This window comes from Aplidium turbinatum, chromosome 13 (assembly GCF_918807975.1).
Source record: "Aplidium turbinatum chromosome 13, kaAplTurb1.1, whole genome shotgun sequence".
Classification (NCBI taxonomy): domain Eukaryota; kingdom Metazoa; phylum Chordata; class Ascidiacea; order Aplousobranchia; family Polyclinidae; genus Aplidium; species Aplidium turbinatum.
Window position 1 is genome coordinate 1,671,414 of NC_137484.1, and position 14,252 is coordinate 1,685,665.

At 40.6% G+C, this 14,252-nt stretch overlaps 1 protein-coding gene across 1 annotated transcript in view; it reads left to right on the forward strand.

The window, feature by feature from the left end:
* LOC145782222 (tubulin polyglutamylase TTLL7-like) overlaps window positions 1-14,252 on the forward strand; it is a 60,462-nt gene that overhangs the window by 35,755 nt on the left and 10,455 nt on the right. The window contains exons 7-12 of the mRNA XM_082593996.1: window positions 461-521; window positions 625-711; window positions 7,160-7,307; window positions 8,278-8,390; window positions 13,347-13,434; window positions 13,983-14,162. Coding sequence (XP_082450122.1) covers window positions 461-521; window positions 625-711; window positions 7,160-7,307; window positions 8,278-8,390; window positions 13,347-13,434; window positions 13,983-14,162 — 677 coding nt within the window. The remainder of the gene's footprint in view (window positions 1-460; window positions 522-624; window positions 712-7,159; window positions 7,308-8,277; window positions 8,391-13,346; window positions 13,435-13,982; window positions 14,163-14,252) is intronic.

The window sequence follows — 14,252 nt, forward strand, 5'->3', positions numbered from 1 at the left end:
AACTGCACAGTGAGCCTACATGCTCACGGATCGCACGTGATACAATCGATGTAGCGGTATTAATGCAGCTACCAATGCTTGCAAAACAACAGTTTATGTGACATTCGCTATTTGTTAAGTGCATTGGTGCAGTGTCTGGCTCTGTCATTGTCACCATCATCCATTGATGGCTTGTAGTGGTAGGTCTTATTCATGCAGCAATCGTCTTATCCGCTTTTTTCCATTTTTATTGTGTCCTTTTATTTCATCTTTTTCTTTCTTCCAACGTTGTCAGGCCCATGATGGGCCGCACAGATACTAACATGTGTTTGAAGGGCCTGTTGAGATGACGTAACTTACTTATTTAAATCTTGAACGATCCTGTTTGACTTCCTGAAACCGTGACGTCAAGCGCAATAACTTCGCTCCCGTGACATCATATGTAAACTAAATTGATTCACTGAAATTGTTATTGTTCCAGTTCTCGGGTTCGATATATTTGTGGATAAAAAGTTGAAACCCTGGCTTTTGGAAATTAACAGGTGAGCTAATAATTGGTTGGTACACAGCATTAGTTATGTTTAGCAGACTTCCTGCTTTGCAATATTAGTTTGATTACGTAGTTCCATATTATTGTTGTGTCAGAGCTCCAAGTTTCGGTGGGGATGAAATGATTGACCAACAAATCAAAGGAGGTGTCATCGAAGACGCTCTACGTCTTATCAACATCAGGCGAGTATCAGTGACGTATACCGTAACCGTTTTGACAGATCCAAATATATGCAGTTACTTTGCATTAGTTCCCACTTATCAAGATCACGGTAAATCCCACCAAATTGGTGAGCCTAATTTGATCCGGTGCAAAATATAATTAAACTTTCTTGCTCGATTTTCAATCTCATTTGTCAACACTGACATTAGACACAGGGCTAAACTATTTTTTAAAACAACTGTTTTTCGTTACAAACAATATATTTGTCCCGTAATAGATGACAAAACGGCTAAGGCGGCGTAGATTTCAAACATCAAAATGTGGAAAAGTCGCCAAAACGTTCAAATTGTCTGAAAAACTTGAAGTTTTACAGAATGAAAGCTATTGAGCGCTGCCAAATAAAAAAATATTGAGCGCTGTGCGATAACATTTGATAGTTACTGTCCTCTTCTTTTATTGTCGCACTTGATTCCAAGCATTGGCTGCCTCTTACATGAAAAGTTTTTAAGATTCTCTGTTGTTTGCTGTGTGTATTAGATGTATGTTGGTGTTGGTTTTGTCGGTTTGTTGGTTTAAGTAGGTTAATCTTTGTCTGCCTTGAGCACGCTTCCCTTCAATTTTGCCTGAGAGAGAGAGAGATGTTCTAATTTTCCTTTTCGCAGCACGTGTCCTAAACATTGAAGTTGATTTTCTTTGATATTTTTTAGTAGATTTTTTGTTTGTTTGACTTTTGATAGTTACTGTACCAAAGATAAAAATTGCACTGGTTTAACAGAACTTGAACCATAGAGAAATAAAACAGAGTAACCTTCTTCTTCTTTCGTTTGAGACTAGATCAAGTTTCAGGGCAGGTGGTGGAGAGCCAGGTGAGTGTAGCTTCGTCCAGCGTTGCTATACCATGCGTTCCATTTGGTGCCTTGTAGATGGGACATTCGAGAACGACATGGTCAGCAGTTTGTTCCTCCTCGCCGCATTCGCAGGCCGATGAGGGAGCCATACCCCACTTGTGCATGTTGGAATGGAAGCGACCGACTCCGGTTCGGATTCTGTTGAGCTTGACCCAAGTCGGCCGAGGCAGGTCCATACCAGGTGGGCGTGCCACCGGGTGGGGTATAAAACCATGTAGTTTGGTGTCGGTGGCGCACCACTCTGCATTCCAAGTATCTTCCATGAAGTGTGCTGCGCTGATGGCATGATCGCTGAATGGATGTAGTAATTCAACAGCAGCTGGCACAAAGCGGGTCTTGACTTTAGTTGCCTGGGGGATTTGCATGAAGCAAGTGGTTAGGATCTCCCGCCCGGCGAGCCAGGTGTATGATGGCTCCCTTTCGGCGGAGCTCAGCAGGTTGGATGCCTGCAAGGATTGGTAAATACTCTGTTGGAGTTGGGCGCAGGCATCCAGTCACAGTTCGCAATGCGTCGTTGATTGGGCTGTCGATGAGGCGGGTGTGGGTACTGCGGCACCAGGCAGGGCGCAGTATTCAGCAGTGGAGTGAACCAGAGCCAGGGCTGCAGTGCGCAAGGTGTCAGCACATGCACCCCAAGTTGTGCCTGCCAGACGTCTCAGCAGGGCGACGCGAGATGTCAGCTTTTTGCGTAGTGACTGTAAATGGTGACGGTATGTGAGTGACTCGTCAAGTGTAACCCCAAGGTATGTTGGTTCTGGGCAGGGCTGCAGAATTTTACCGTTAACGGTCACTTTCAGGTCACGTTTTGCCTCCCTGTTGTTGAGATGCAAGGCTGCCGTCACAGTTTAGAGTTATCCTTTTTTTTTTTAAGAGTAACCTTAAAAGGATACTAAAGGAAAAACCTGACTTGGCGATTGTACACGTTCTTAGTGTTTAACATGCTACCATAAAACGATTTTCAATAAAGTTTTGCCCCATTGCGGTCTGATCAGCATTCCGCGCGTGCTTTTGTCAGAGCTTTCAAAACGGGAATGGGCGTGAGCAGCGAAGCGTGCGAGTGTACAGTCTACGTCACTATAGACTAGCAATCAGCTGATCGAGCAATAGTTGTTACTGCGGGCGATTTAACTGTAGGCTATGTATGTATATACATCAAAACATCAGATTTCAACATCAGACAGTTTGCTCAAAACATCAGATCTGATGTTAAAACATCAAATGTGGTAACGTGACTTTTGTTATTGCTGTCGATAGTGACGTATTCTCGAGCAGTGTTTCCACTTTTTGGTCATTTTGAAAAAATAAAAAATGAATGAAAAATTGGACTTCGGGCCTTGCCAGTGCCATTAAAAACAATTTTATTTTGATAATTTTTTTTGAAATGTATTCTTGAATGTTCAGTTTACGCATTTTAATGCTTAATTTCCGTTTGAAAAGTTCAAAGTTCATTTAGTATACCTTTAACGGGTTTAACATACTTTTTTACACACAAAAAATATAACATAATTAAAATAAACTCAAACGTTTTCGACACGTACGTGTGTCCTCATCAGGAATTAAATCTGCAATATACATAAAATGAAAAATCGTAAGATAAATTTGACTTTGCACTATAACTGTAACGACCAGCGGCGCAACTAGAAAAAATCAAAGGGGGTCGGCAACGAGAGACAAAACTAACAATTAGTTGTAGAAGCGGATATATCACAGTTCGATTGTTAGAATTTTAGCCTAGTGTAATTGACAGCGCAATGATCCAATTCTGTGACGTGCGAAGCGACCATTTTCGCTCTGTCTGCGCTTGCTACTCACTCTCAAAAAAAGTTTCCCGCGCTTTCGAAAGTACGCAGCACATTGTTTGCTCTGCAGGCAGGCACACATCTTAAAAAGTAGTCCACACAAGCTTAGCGCTTGGATACACGTCAAGTTTGACAAGATTGTAAAGAAAATTTATTCGCCGTCTTTTTGATATCAAAATTGGTTTAAGAATGCGTGAAGTTGCGACCATACAAAGATTACAAATCAGACTAGCCTAAAGCCAGCTGCAGTTTCGTTTTGTGGGTTAATAAGGTTGGATCCTAAGTAGGGATGCCCAAAGTAGAATTAAAGTAGAATTTCGAATCCTTAAGATTCCATTCGAATCCATCCAGAATCGAATCTAAAAACTGCTTTTTTATCGGGTAATTGGATTCGGAAATAATACTGAAAAAAGGAAAAAAATTATATAAAAAATTTTTTGAAAAAATGCTCCGCCATCCGCAAAACGCCCGCAAGTCACGTGCGTCGTGCATGCCAATCCGTTTCTGCATGTGATTAACAGAGGTCCGTTACGTGTGTGTGTGCGCGCGTGTGTTGTTTTGAGAGAACAAAGGCAAGAAGAAGAAAACGATTGAACCTGAGAATGAGAACTTGTTAAAATGATGGCTTTGCAAAGCTTCTTTTTCATGCCGTTGTAAGCGTAAAGCTGAGCCGGTTTCCCGCACTGAAAGTTTTACTACTCTGGAAAGTCAGCCATTTTGTTTTTATGACATCATTATTGCGTGAATAAATGACGGTCTGTTAATATTTTGTATTGCGGTTTATGCGACTTGAGCGTGAAACAAGTTTGGTATGCATAGAACGTAGCTTGAACTGACATACGTTAAGTAGTACGTAAGTCTCAGTCTAGTTAGTCGTCCCTCTTCTTGAAGTTGCAAATCTTAAAGGGGGCTGTCATGCCGACTAGACAGCCCCCCTAGTTGCGCCCCTGGTAACGACACTCTGGACTGAAAAGCACAAACTGAACAAATGATACAATATGCGGTGGGAAACAGATCACATGAGGTGTAAACTACAGGTATTGGACAAACAATTAGAACACTCCCAAAAGGAACGATGAGCCACAGGTGAATAACTGTCGGTTGAGAGATGGATTGTTGCATTTGATTTTTAAGGCTTCCATGATCTTAGTCTGAAAATCAGATCTGCCTCGAGAGATGATTTTAAAGTGGCCGATTGAGACATTGTCAGTGCACGTTTCACAAGAGGCGGTGTGCTCTTTAATTGCACTTTCAGTTGTTAAGTTTGGGTTTAAGTGCTCCCCGGCCCTTGTCAACAAATGTCTGGTTGACATACCAATGTATGTCTGGTTTGCATCACGCAAACAATTAAATTTATACACAATATTCGAAGAAAGAGCAAAGGGGTTAAGCGACTTCAGTTGAAAATATTGGTACACTTTAAATGTTTTATACACAGGATGAATGTCACATGAAAATTTCTTTTTTATAAGTTTAGCTAGTTTTTTTTGCAAAACTTGTTGAATCTTTTCCTAGAAAGGGTATACTAATGAAGTAACAAAAATCTACTTCTTCAGGCGTGTTTTTTGGTTCATCAGCCATGAAGGTGTTTAAGAGTTTATTGAAAAAATGAGAAGGATATCCATTTAAATAAAACATGTTTTTCAATTTCTTGATTAAACCAGATTTCCATTTGCTAGGGCATAGAGCGTTATAATTTAAAAGCAAGCCAGTGTTGGTAGGTTTTCGCTGAATTCAGGTGTCAAAAGAATTGTGTTTAATTTCAATTTCAGCATCTAAAAAAGCGATGGTATCATTGGATTTTTCATGTGTAAATTCGATATTTTTATGTTGTTAACTTAAAAGGTTTAAAAATTTTGAGCACGATTCATCATCATCAAAAATGGCGAAAATGTCATCGATATAACGTAAATACAGTTTGGGATAAAAATCACGATAAAATTCAAATATTTTGGTTTCGATGTGTGCCAAGTAAAAGTTAGCCAGTGTTGGGCCCAATGGGAAACCCATGGTGACGCCATCTATCTGTTGAAACAAACTATTTTTGTACAGGAACATGCCTTCTGTGTCTAAATGTAATAATTTTATGAAGAATTTTTTCGCAATGGGCGGTCGATTTGGTTGGTTTTCACTAAAAATGTGGTCAGCAATTATAGTAATAGTTTCTTACAGAGTTACGTTAGTAAACAAAGACACATCAAAACTCACCATGCGACTATTGGGTGGACACTTAAAATCTTTTTAACTTTACCATAAATTGATTAGTTGAATTAAGCATGTAGTTATTAGATATGTACGGTTTTATAATTTTGTCTAAAAGTTTACCCAGTTTGTATTCCGGAGTGCCAAACATGGAAACGACGTCTCGCGGGATTGCCTGGCTTGTGCACTTTTATTAATCCATGTTTGGCACTCCGGAATACAAACTGGTTAAATTTTTAGACAAAATTATAAAATACCACTTGTAACCTACACATAGTAGGATGAAACATACTTAAAAAGGTATTGGAATAAATAAGACGGCTGAGATTGTTTGTTGGCAGCAAGATGGTTCAACCCAGGTGATGTCAAATAAGGAGCTGACGTGTTGGTTACCTCCAATCTCCTTCTCAACGTTGTTTTAGTTGCCGCCACTGCGGAGAAAGCAGCTGTACAGAGATAGGAAGTTGGGAAAGGTGTTGGTTGTTGTCTTCTTCGTTCAAATGTTTCTCAGTTTATCTTTCAAAATATAGTGTTTTGTTTATATTGATTATTGTTTGTATACATATTGATCTCATGTAGCAACGAAACTAAATTTGAGATAAGATATATCATGTTTTCGAATCAAGCAGTTTTTCTATTCATCGCTGCAAGCATGGCTGTCTCTACATTTTTGTTTCTCTGCTTTCATGATTAATCCATCGCGTTTTTGCTTGTAAACTCCAAGAACAATTTTTGCTTTTTTGCGACACTGATGGATAGCTTTTGATAGGCCTACGGCAGGGTAGACCTATAAATAAGATTCATTTGTATGTACAGTACAAAGTGAATGATTCCAATTGTTTTCATTGCAATCAATTTATTTTAATGCTGAAGACTTTCAACTAACTTGCCCCTTGTCGGCCATTTTGACGTCGTGTTCTCCCGACCCGGTAGCAACCCTTTTGCGACCCGGTACTGGGTCGCGACCTGGTGGTTGGAGACCACTACGAGTGTTCACTGCCACCCATTAGAATAGAGAAAAAATATGAAAAGATTCAGAGTTACCAGACAGAAAGAAATCCCTCTCCAAATTCTTGAAGAGAACACTTGAAGTTAGTTAACCGTAAAGAACAAGTTTATAAAGATTTCAAAGGAGCAAGCAAACGGATTTAAAAAAAAGTTGTTTAAACGATCACAAAAATCTGGATAATCAAAATCAAAAAGTTGCTTTGATTCTAAAGAGTCTTGAGAGGTTATTGATATCTTTTATTCACTTGTTTAGTGAACACCTGAAGTATACGACACGGTGAGTATTGGCACAGCTTCACTTGTGGCCCAACAAATTTTTATTTTCAAAACTAGCTTCCAACAGCCTTACGTGACCTGTGCGTTTCCCACGGAATTCTACTTTGCCGCTGTTGTTTAATTTGTTTTGTTCTTTGTTTGGGCTGAATATGTTTGTGTAGTGAAATTTTTGAATTCTTTTAAAGTATTATGACGTAGGGTGTTTCATAACCATTTTGGTTGGAAGCATGTTTTCTACATTACCAGATGATGATATAATTGTTTGTTCATCACAGAGCCAGCGACAAGCGAAAGAATCTTGCCCACGAAAAGGCTGTTACTCAGCGCCGTCTTTTCACTCCCACCCAAAGCAAGAGAAACTCTTCCAACTTGTCTCCTCTCACCCAGCGGAAGGTCACCATCCGGAAAAGGAAAGAAGAGTTGGTATGTCGCTTATTCATCTGGTGCCGGCATATTCTTCCGCACAATGCATGTTGTGGATGCACTGGAGGAAGTTCTCATGAGCACAAATATTAAGATCCTTCAATTAGTAGTACATACGAGCCTGCTGTGCATTTTCTTTTCTTGGTGAAACTTGTTAATAGATTGAAGAAAGGTGAGCAATGTATTTCAATCAGGTTTACCAACAACATTTATACTGCAAGAAAATTGAACAGCTTGCTTGCTTGCATATTACTTTAAAGATTTCAGAATTCAGGGATAATTTTGATTCAATTTGAAAAAGTACAAAATGTTACAAGGTATTATAGGTAGGAGCGCTTAATTTTGTCAATTACCACCGTGGGATCATAACAAGGGGATTGTGAAATGTCTTTTTGGACAATGCTGTCTATTGGTAAAAAAAAGAAACAATGCAATATCGGCAAAGAAGAGAAACGCCATTGCTTTTCCGACGTGGTGGATGAAAAACGAGCACCCACTGGCAAGCGAGCATTACGCTTTGCTGGCCATGCCAGTGTAGCACCCACGCGAATCATGCTGGAATAATATCACTGTCAGCATCGCTGCATGTTGTTCATTGGCTTTGCATAGGACTGTAATTCTGACCGTTCGCGGGTTTTAGCATGGAGCCAACCCATACACGGTTGTGTGCTTCCAGGTAACCACCAGGCGCAGCAATGACCTTTCGGAGTCGCTTTCAATAACTCTGAAAGTTGCGTTGCGTGTTTGTCGATCTAATTACCCGTGAACATTACAACACTCAGTAGAAAGAAATCAACATTAGTCTTCCACATGTAGCCACGTCATCCCAGTCCCTGTCCGAAGATGCAGTTTTCCAATTCTGCTTCACACAAATTACAAATGTGATGTAGGAGTTAGACAAATGTTGTGCAGGCACTTTTTTGAGAATGTCTGGTTTTGTATTTAACAGGCTCAAACTTTGCGCTTTCAGAAGGAGCAGCTTGCCTGGGCGAGGAAGGAAGAAGCAAAAGAAGATTTTCAGAATTCAAACATGCGTGGTTACCGAAGGATATTCCCCTGTCACGATAAAGCCCAAAGAGAAAGGTGATTACGATATTGTTTTGCTCTCCAATCAATCATAGTATTTTCAACGGATTTTCAATGTTTTATTTGCACTTAATTTCCCTTTCTAGAATAGTTCCGGTTTTATGTGACAATAAATCAGCGCGTCTTCAACACTTGAGATGTTTCATATTTTGCTTTTGAATGGTTGTGATTGCTCATGCTAAAATATTAAATCATCACGATTCTAGAACTTCGATAAATGATGCAACTTCAGCTTAATCTAAAGTTTTTTAATGTTGAAATGCAGGCTAATAGATCAAACCAACAAATCAGTGTGGTGGTTGAAATGTACCTTCACTTAAAAGAAGTTTAGCACGACCAGCAAGCGCATGCTTAAGACGATGATGAATTGTGACGTACGAAATATATTATTTTCGGTATTTAATGCATGATAACATCATCCCATTATGTTTGTGCGCTTCTTCATCGTGTGTCACACGGTCGTAGCCCAGAGCCTCATCAAGCTCTTGCTCTATCGTTGAACTCAGCTAAACCCTGTGCAGAGTATCTTGCTTTTAGGACAGAGCATTCGAGGAGATGTTGCATCGTTTGCTCCTGTCCACATTTATAACTTGTGCTTTCCAAAGAATATCCCCATCAACGTCTTACATCTTCCAATACCAGTTCTTCAGCGGTTAAGGCATCGCCAATACTTCAAAGGTTTATGCTGTCCGGGAGAAAGGCCTTCTGTGGGAGAAAGCTCCATATTGGCCGGTGTCAGCCCGGCTGCCAGCTCCTTCCACAGTTGGACCCGCACATTGGCGGCGACCTCATCTTGACCCAGTGGGACAACTGAAGCAAAAAACTTTTTCTTGACTTCAATCGCCTTCGTGCTGGAATTTGGCCATACAGTTGGTGTCTCAAATCCATGTCCTGACAAGATCTTGCCTTTCTGCCGGTCACGCTTTTTCTGATGTTGGGGGGAGCAATTCCAGACAAAATGTGCAGCAACGTGTTGTTGGTTGGTTTGAGACAACCTGTACTCAAACGGCAGCTTCGGTTCAACAATTCAACATAGGATCGAGTTTCTTGGCGAGCGTTCTTAAACTGGGAAGGCATATTCTGCAACCGAATAGCATAAGGCTAAAGTAGTTGACTGCTTTGTATCTGGAAGGGCACCCCAATCAGAGTTTAAGATATTATTTCGAGAAGCCACTTTAGCTCTTACTTTTTCGATATGGGATTTGTATGTGAGGGAACTATCTAGTTTGACACCGAGGTATGTGGGATTGATACAGTGTGCCAATTTGGTTCCATTCCAGGAATGTTTAGTTGGCGTGATGCATCCCGGGATCTAAGGTGGAATGCGCAGACTTGGGTTTTATTGGGGTTGGCACGCAGGTGGTTGTCCGTGTAGTATGTTGTCACTTGTCAGCCCATCCAGAGCATCACTGAGTACTCTCTCCGTGGAAGTGAAGTGTTTGTGTTGCATTAGAATGCACAGATCGTTAGAGTATATAGGAAGCTTCTTGTACGAAGATGGATTGGTTGGTCGTTACTTTAGTATAAACGTTGTATAAGATAGGGGCTAAAACACACTCCCCTGTGGCAGACCATTTTTCTGCTATCTCCATTTACTATTTTTGCCACAAAAATAAACATAGAAACGGCGATTGCTAAGCAATGATTGTATCAGCTTAGTGAATCGAAAGTTCTCAGTGATATTGAGGATCTTTGATATAAGGAGACGATGGTTGACAGTGTCATACGCTGCAGATAGATCTACAAAGACAGCTCCAGTGACGGAACCCTCTTCAAGCCCATTTTCTATGTGCTGTGTTAGATTCAAGAGTTATCCTGTGCAGGATTTACCACAGGTCGGAAACCTGCTTGTTCATTAATGAGTTGGTCTTCTATGAGAGGTTGTAATCAGTTTAATATCAGCCTTTCAAACTTGAATAAATGACACGGCAAAGATATAGACGAAAGCTTTTAGGATCAGATTGGTCTTTTCCTGGTTTTAACAAGGCAATAATTTTGGCTTTTTTCCATAGCTTAGGAATTTGGTTAGAGCCGAGACAGTTATTGTAAAGTTTTAGCAGCCATCCGAGAGTGATTGTACCGAAATGTTTAATTTGTTCTGTTCGGATGCCATTTAATTCAGCAGGTTCATCTTGTTTTAGAGGTTCAATGCCCTTCTTCAGTTCATTAATAGAGAAAGATGTTGGACTAGGGTGGCGTTCATTTTGAGTTCTCTTTAGCCCGTGTTTAAACTGCTTTTTATGCTATTTTTGCTTTTGCAATTTAAAAGAAGTTAATGGGATATTTTAGTGGCAGATACAGTGTAATGGTGGTCTTGTTCAGTGTAGTCGGCCTGCAGCAATTTGATTGTTTTCCAGGCTTTCCGACTGCTATGAGACAGATCTGTGGATTCGATCATATCTTGCCACATTCTTCTCTTTTTGCTGGCGATGACTGCCATCACGTTTTCTCCTGCTTCAACCGTAGAGTGAGAGAAAGGATCTGATTGGAACTTTTTTTGTAGTTTTCATAGAGGTCTGCCGAGTCCGAATTCAAACCAGGGATGTAACCTATCCTACAGCCTCTAGGAACGTTTTTTCTTGATGCTCTTCGTACAGCTTCTATGAAGTCAAAGTATTTAAACTGGGCGATGTGCAAGTCCAGATCTGAAGTAAATCCCTTCTTTTTAAAAGTTACATCGTCGCTGATATGGGACGTTCTTTGGAGCGACCACTGCTTTGATTTGAAGGCAGATTGGGCGATCTTGAGTGTGTGTGGAATTAGATCTAAGATTATGCTTCACACAGCCCGGAATGATCGAGTCACTTGCAAAGACGAGGTCTGGGTTTGAACCTCGCCGTCCGCTGTTAAAGGAAGAAGCAGCTTGGGGTCATTTATGAGATGCAGGTTGTTATTTCCAGCCCATTTTTCAATAGCTTCTCCATCATTAGTGGTGTTTCTGTAGCCCCAGCTGTGACTGTTGAAATCGCCGATAAACAAGTCAGGCATGGCGCCATTTTGCACCACTACATCGTTTGGTATAAAGGGTTCGTTTTGGGGCTTATAGACAGATCAAACAGAGTAACTTTAGCGGCGTAACATGTTTTATTACAAAGAGATATAACATAATTAAAAATTCGACTCAAACGTTTTTGACACGTACGTGTGTCCTCATCAGGAATTACTTAAATCTGCAATATACATAAAATGAAAATTACAAGATATATCTGACTATGCACTATAACGACACTCCGGACTGAAAAGCACAAACTGAACAAGGGATACAAGAATGATTTCGAGTAAATTATACGGCGAGAAACAGATCACATGAGATATAAAGTACAGACAATAGACATGTGACAAACATTTGAAACACTCACAAAAGGAACGATGAGCCACAGGCGAATAACTACCTATTGAGAGATGAATTATTACATTTGATTCTTAAGGCTTCCATCATCTTAGTCTGCAATTTACATCTGCCTCGAGAGATGCTTTTAAATTGGTTGATCGAGAGATTATCAATGCACGCTACATAAGAGGCAATGTCTCGATCGACGACAATTTAAAATCATTTCTCGAGGCAGATCTTTACACCTCAAGTGATCTGTTTCCCGCCGTATAATTTACTCGTAATCATTCTTGTATCACTTGTTCAGTTTGTGCTTTTCAGTCCGGAATGTCGTTACAGTGCATATTCAGATTTATCTTATAATTTTCATTTTATGTATATTGCAGATTTAAGTAGGCTAATTCTTATTGCAGACACACGTACGTGTCGAAAACGTTTTTGATTTATTTATTATTTTTAATTTCTATATAGTAAAACATGCTAAGCCCGCTAAAGTTACTCTGTTTTGTTTGTCTGTGGTTCAACAAAGCAAACTCGCTACCAAAGCTTTATTATAGACCAGGGGTGGGGAACCTTTTCAGTATTGCGGGCCACATAAAATGAGAAATAACACAAGCGGGCCACTAAAAATTTCGAAATTTTATTTACAGAAAAAACTGATTCGCAGCGGTAGGTGCTTCCAAACAGAGACACATATTTCAAAGCATGTTCCCGCATGACTGGAAAATCACCAGCATTTATGCAGCTTTGATAAAAGTTGAGCTGTGGAATGTTTTGGTACATCGCTTTCAACGTACCGTCATTCTGGAGATCTACTATTTCATGTTGGAAGTTATTAGGAACATCATTATTAAGAACATCTTATTGTTTTCAAGTTGTACTTTCCACAGATGTAGTTTAGCTTCAAATGATTTCACTTTTGCAAACAAGGAGTTCAAAAGCTGATTCGGTCCCTGCAACTTGACGTTGAGCTCGGAGAGGTGCTCGCTAATGTCAACCATAAACGCTAGGTCACACAACCATTGGCTATCAGTGAGTTCGACGACATGGTTTCCCTGATTATTCATGAACTGATCGACTTCGTTTCGTTTCATTTCTTCATCGACGGCCATTCGCAATATACCGAGAATGCAGAGCCTACTCTTTTTTGAGCTGTTGTTTCAATATATTTTGGGTAAAGAAATTTTGACGCGGGCCACATGGAACAGTCACGCGGGCCACATTCGGCCCGCGGGCCGCAGGTTCCCCACCCCTGTTATAGACAGATGTTACGTCTATTCCATCGAGGTGGAGAGTCTGGCAATCATCGGACGATATTAAGTTAACTCGTGATCCGGATCTTACGTAGATTGCAAGATCCATTTCGTTGACAAGCTCCATTCCAGGTATTGTTGGCCTGTGGTGTGCAGCATCTCGGTGAGTTTCCTGTGGGCGGGGGACATTGCATTGGTGTTTTTGCAGAGTTCAGCAAGGATGGTTGATTTTGCTGAAGAAAATCCTTCGATGTTAGCCGAGATCAACGTTAGAGCAAGCCCTGAAAAGGGCTGGCTTAGCGCTAGAGTGGGAACGGTTGTAGGGAATTGTTGCTTATAGGGAATTGAATGGAACTTGTGCGCTTACAGGTATGGAAAGCTGGTGAGTGACGTATTTAAGCTCTTTCAGTCGCAGTGCGCCCCTTACCAACGCAACGACCACTATCGACCAGGCAAAGTAAGTTGAACAAACAGTTCCACTGCCGGTCAATCGGCTTATTCAGATCTAATGAAACATTGGTTAGTGACAGAAATAAAATTGTAATCTAATTTCCTTTGCACGTGGTGGGGTTTGCCAGGGATGGATCCAAGTGGAGGTGTGGGGGGTGCGTACCCCCCAAAAAATTTCAAAATGCTTAAGACTTGATTTTTCATGCACACTTTCTCCATTTTCAGGTCTTTATTAATATTAAACAAAAACATCTGTATTGACAACATGAATGCGTATCAGTATGCCAAATACAGCAGAGACACATTTTGACAGTGCTACACTGATGGACCTCTTTGAATGAAAATAGATTTCAGCAGCACCCCCCCAAAAATTAGAGGCTGGATCCATCCCTGGTGTTTGCATGTGGTGGTTGCCTGTGTGGCGTTTTCATATGGTGGTGTTTTCATATGGTGGTGTTGAACGTATTTGGCTCGCTGTGAAGAAGGCGTTGTGAGTTTCATGAGTTGTTTTTAGTAAAACTATCTTCGCTTGACAAGTGTTGGTTTCATGCGCAGGTGGATAAGTTGCTTGACCTGATCGGTCAGTGCGAGCAGGAGGAGGGGATTGAGGTGAAGTCCATGCAGCCTCTCTCCAGCATGCCTTTGCTCACTCCTCCTTCATCAAGACACTCATCGAGGGACAACCGGAGATCTTCCTTCACTGGATCCTCGTCATCGGACGTGTCGTCGTCAGAGGTAAACATTCCGATATTTTTACATCAACGTCTTTTACACAAACTAGAAATGTTATCAATCAATAAATAACTCGCAAATTTCACAATGCGA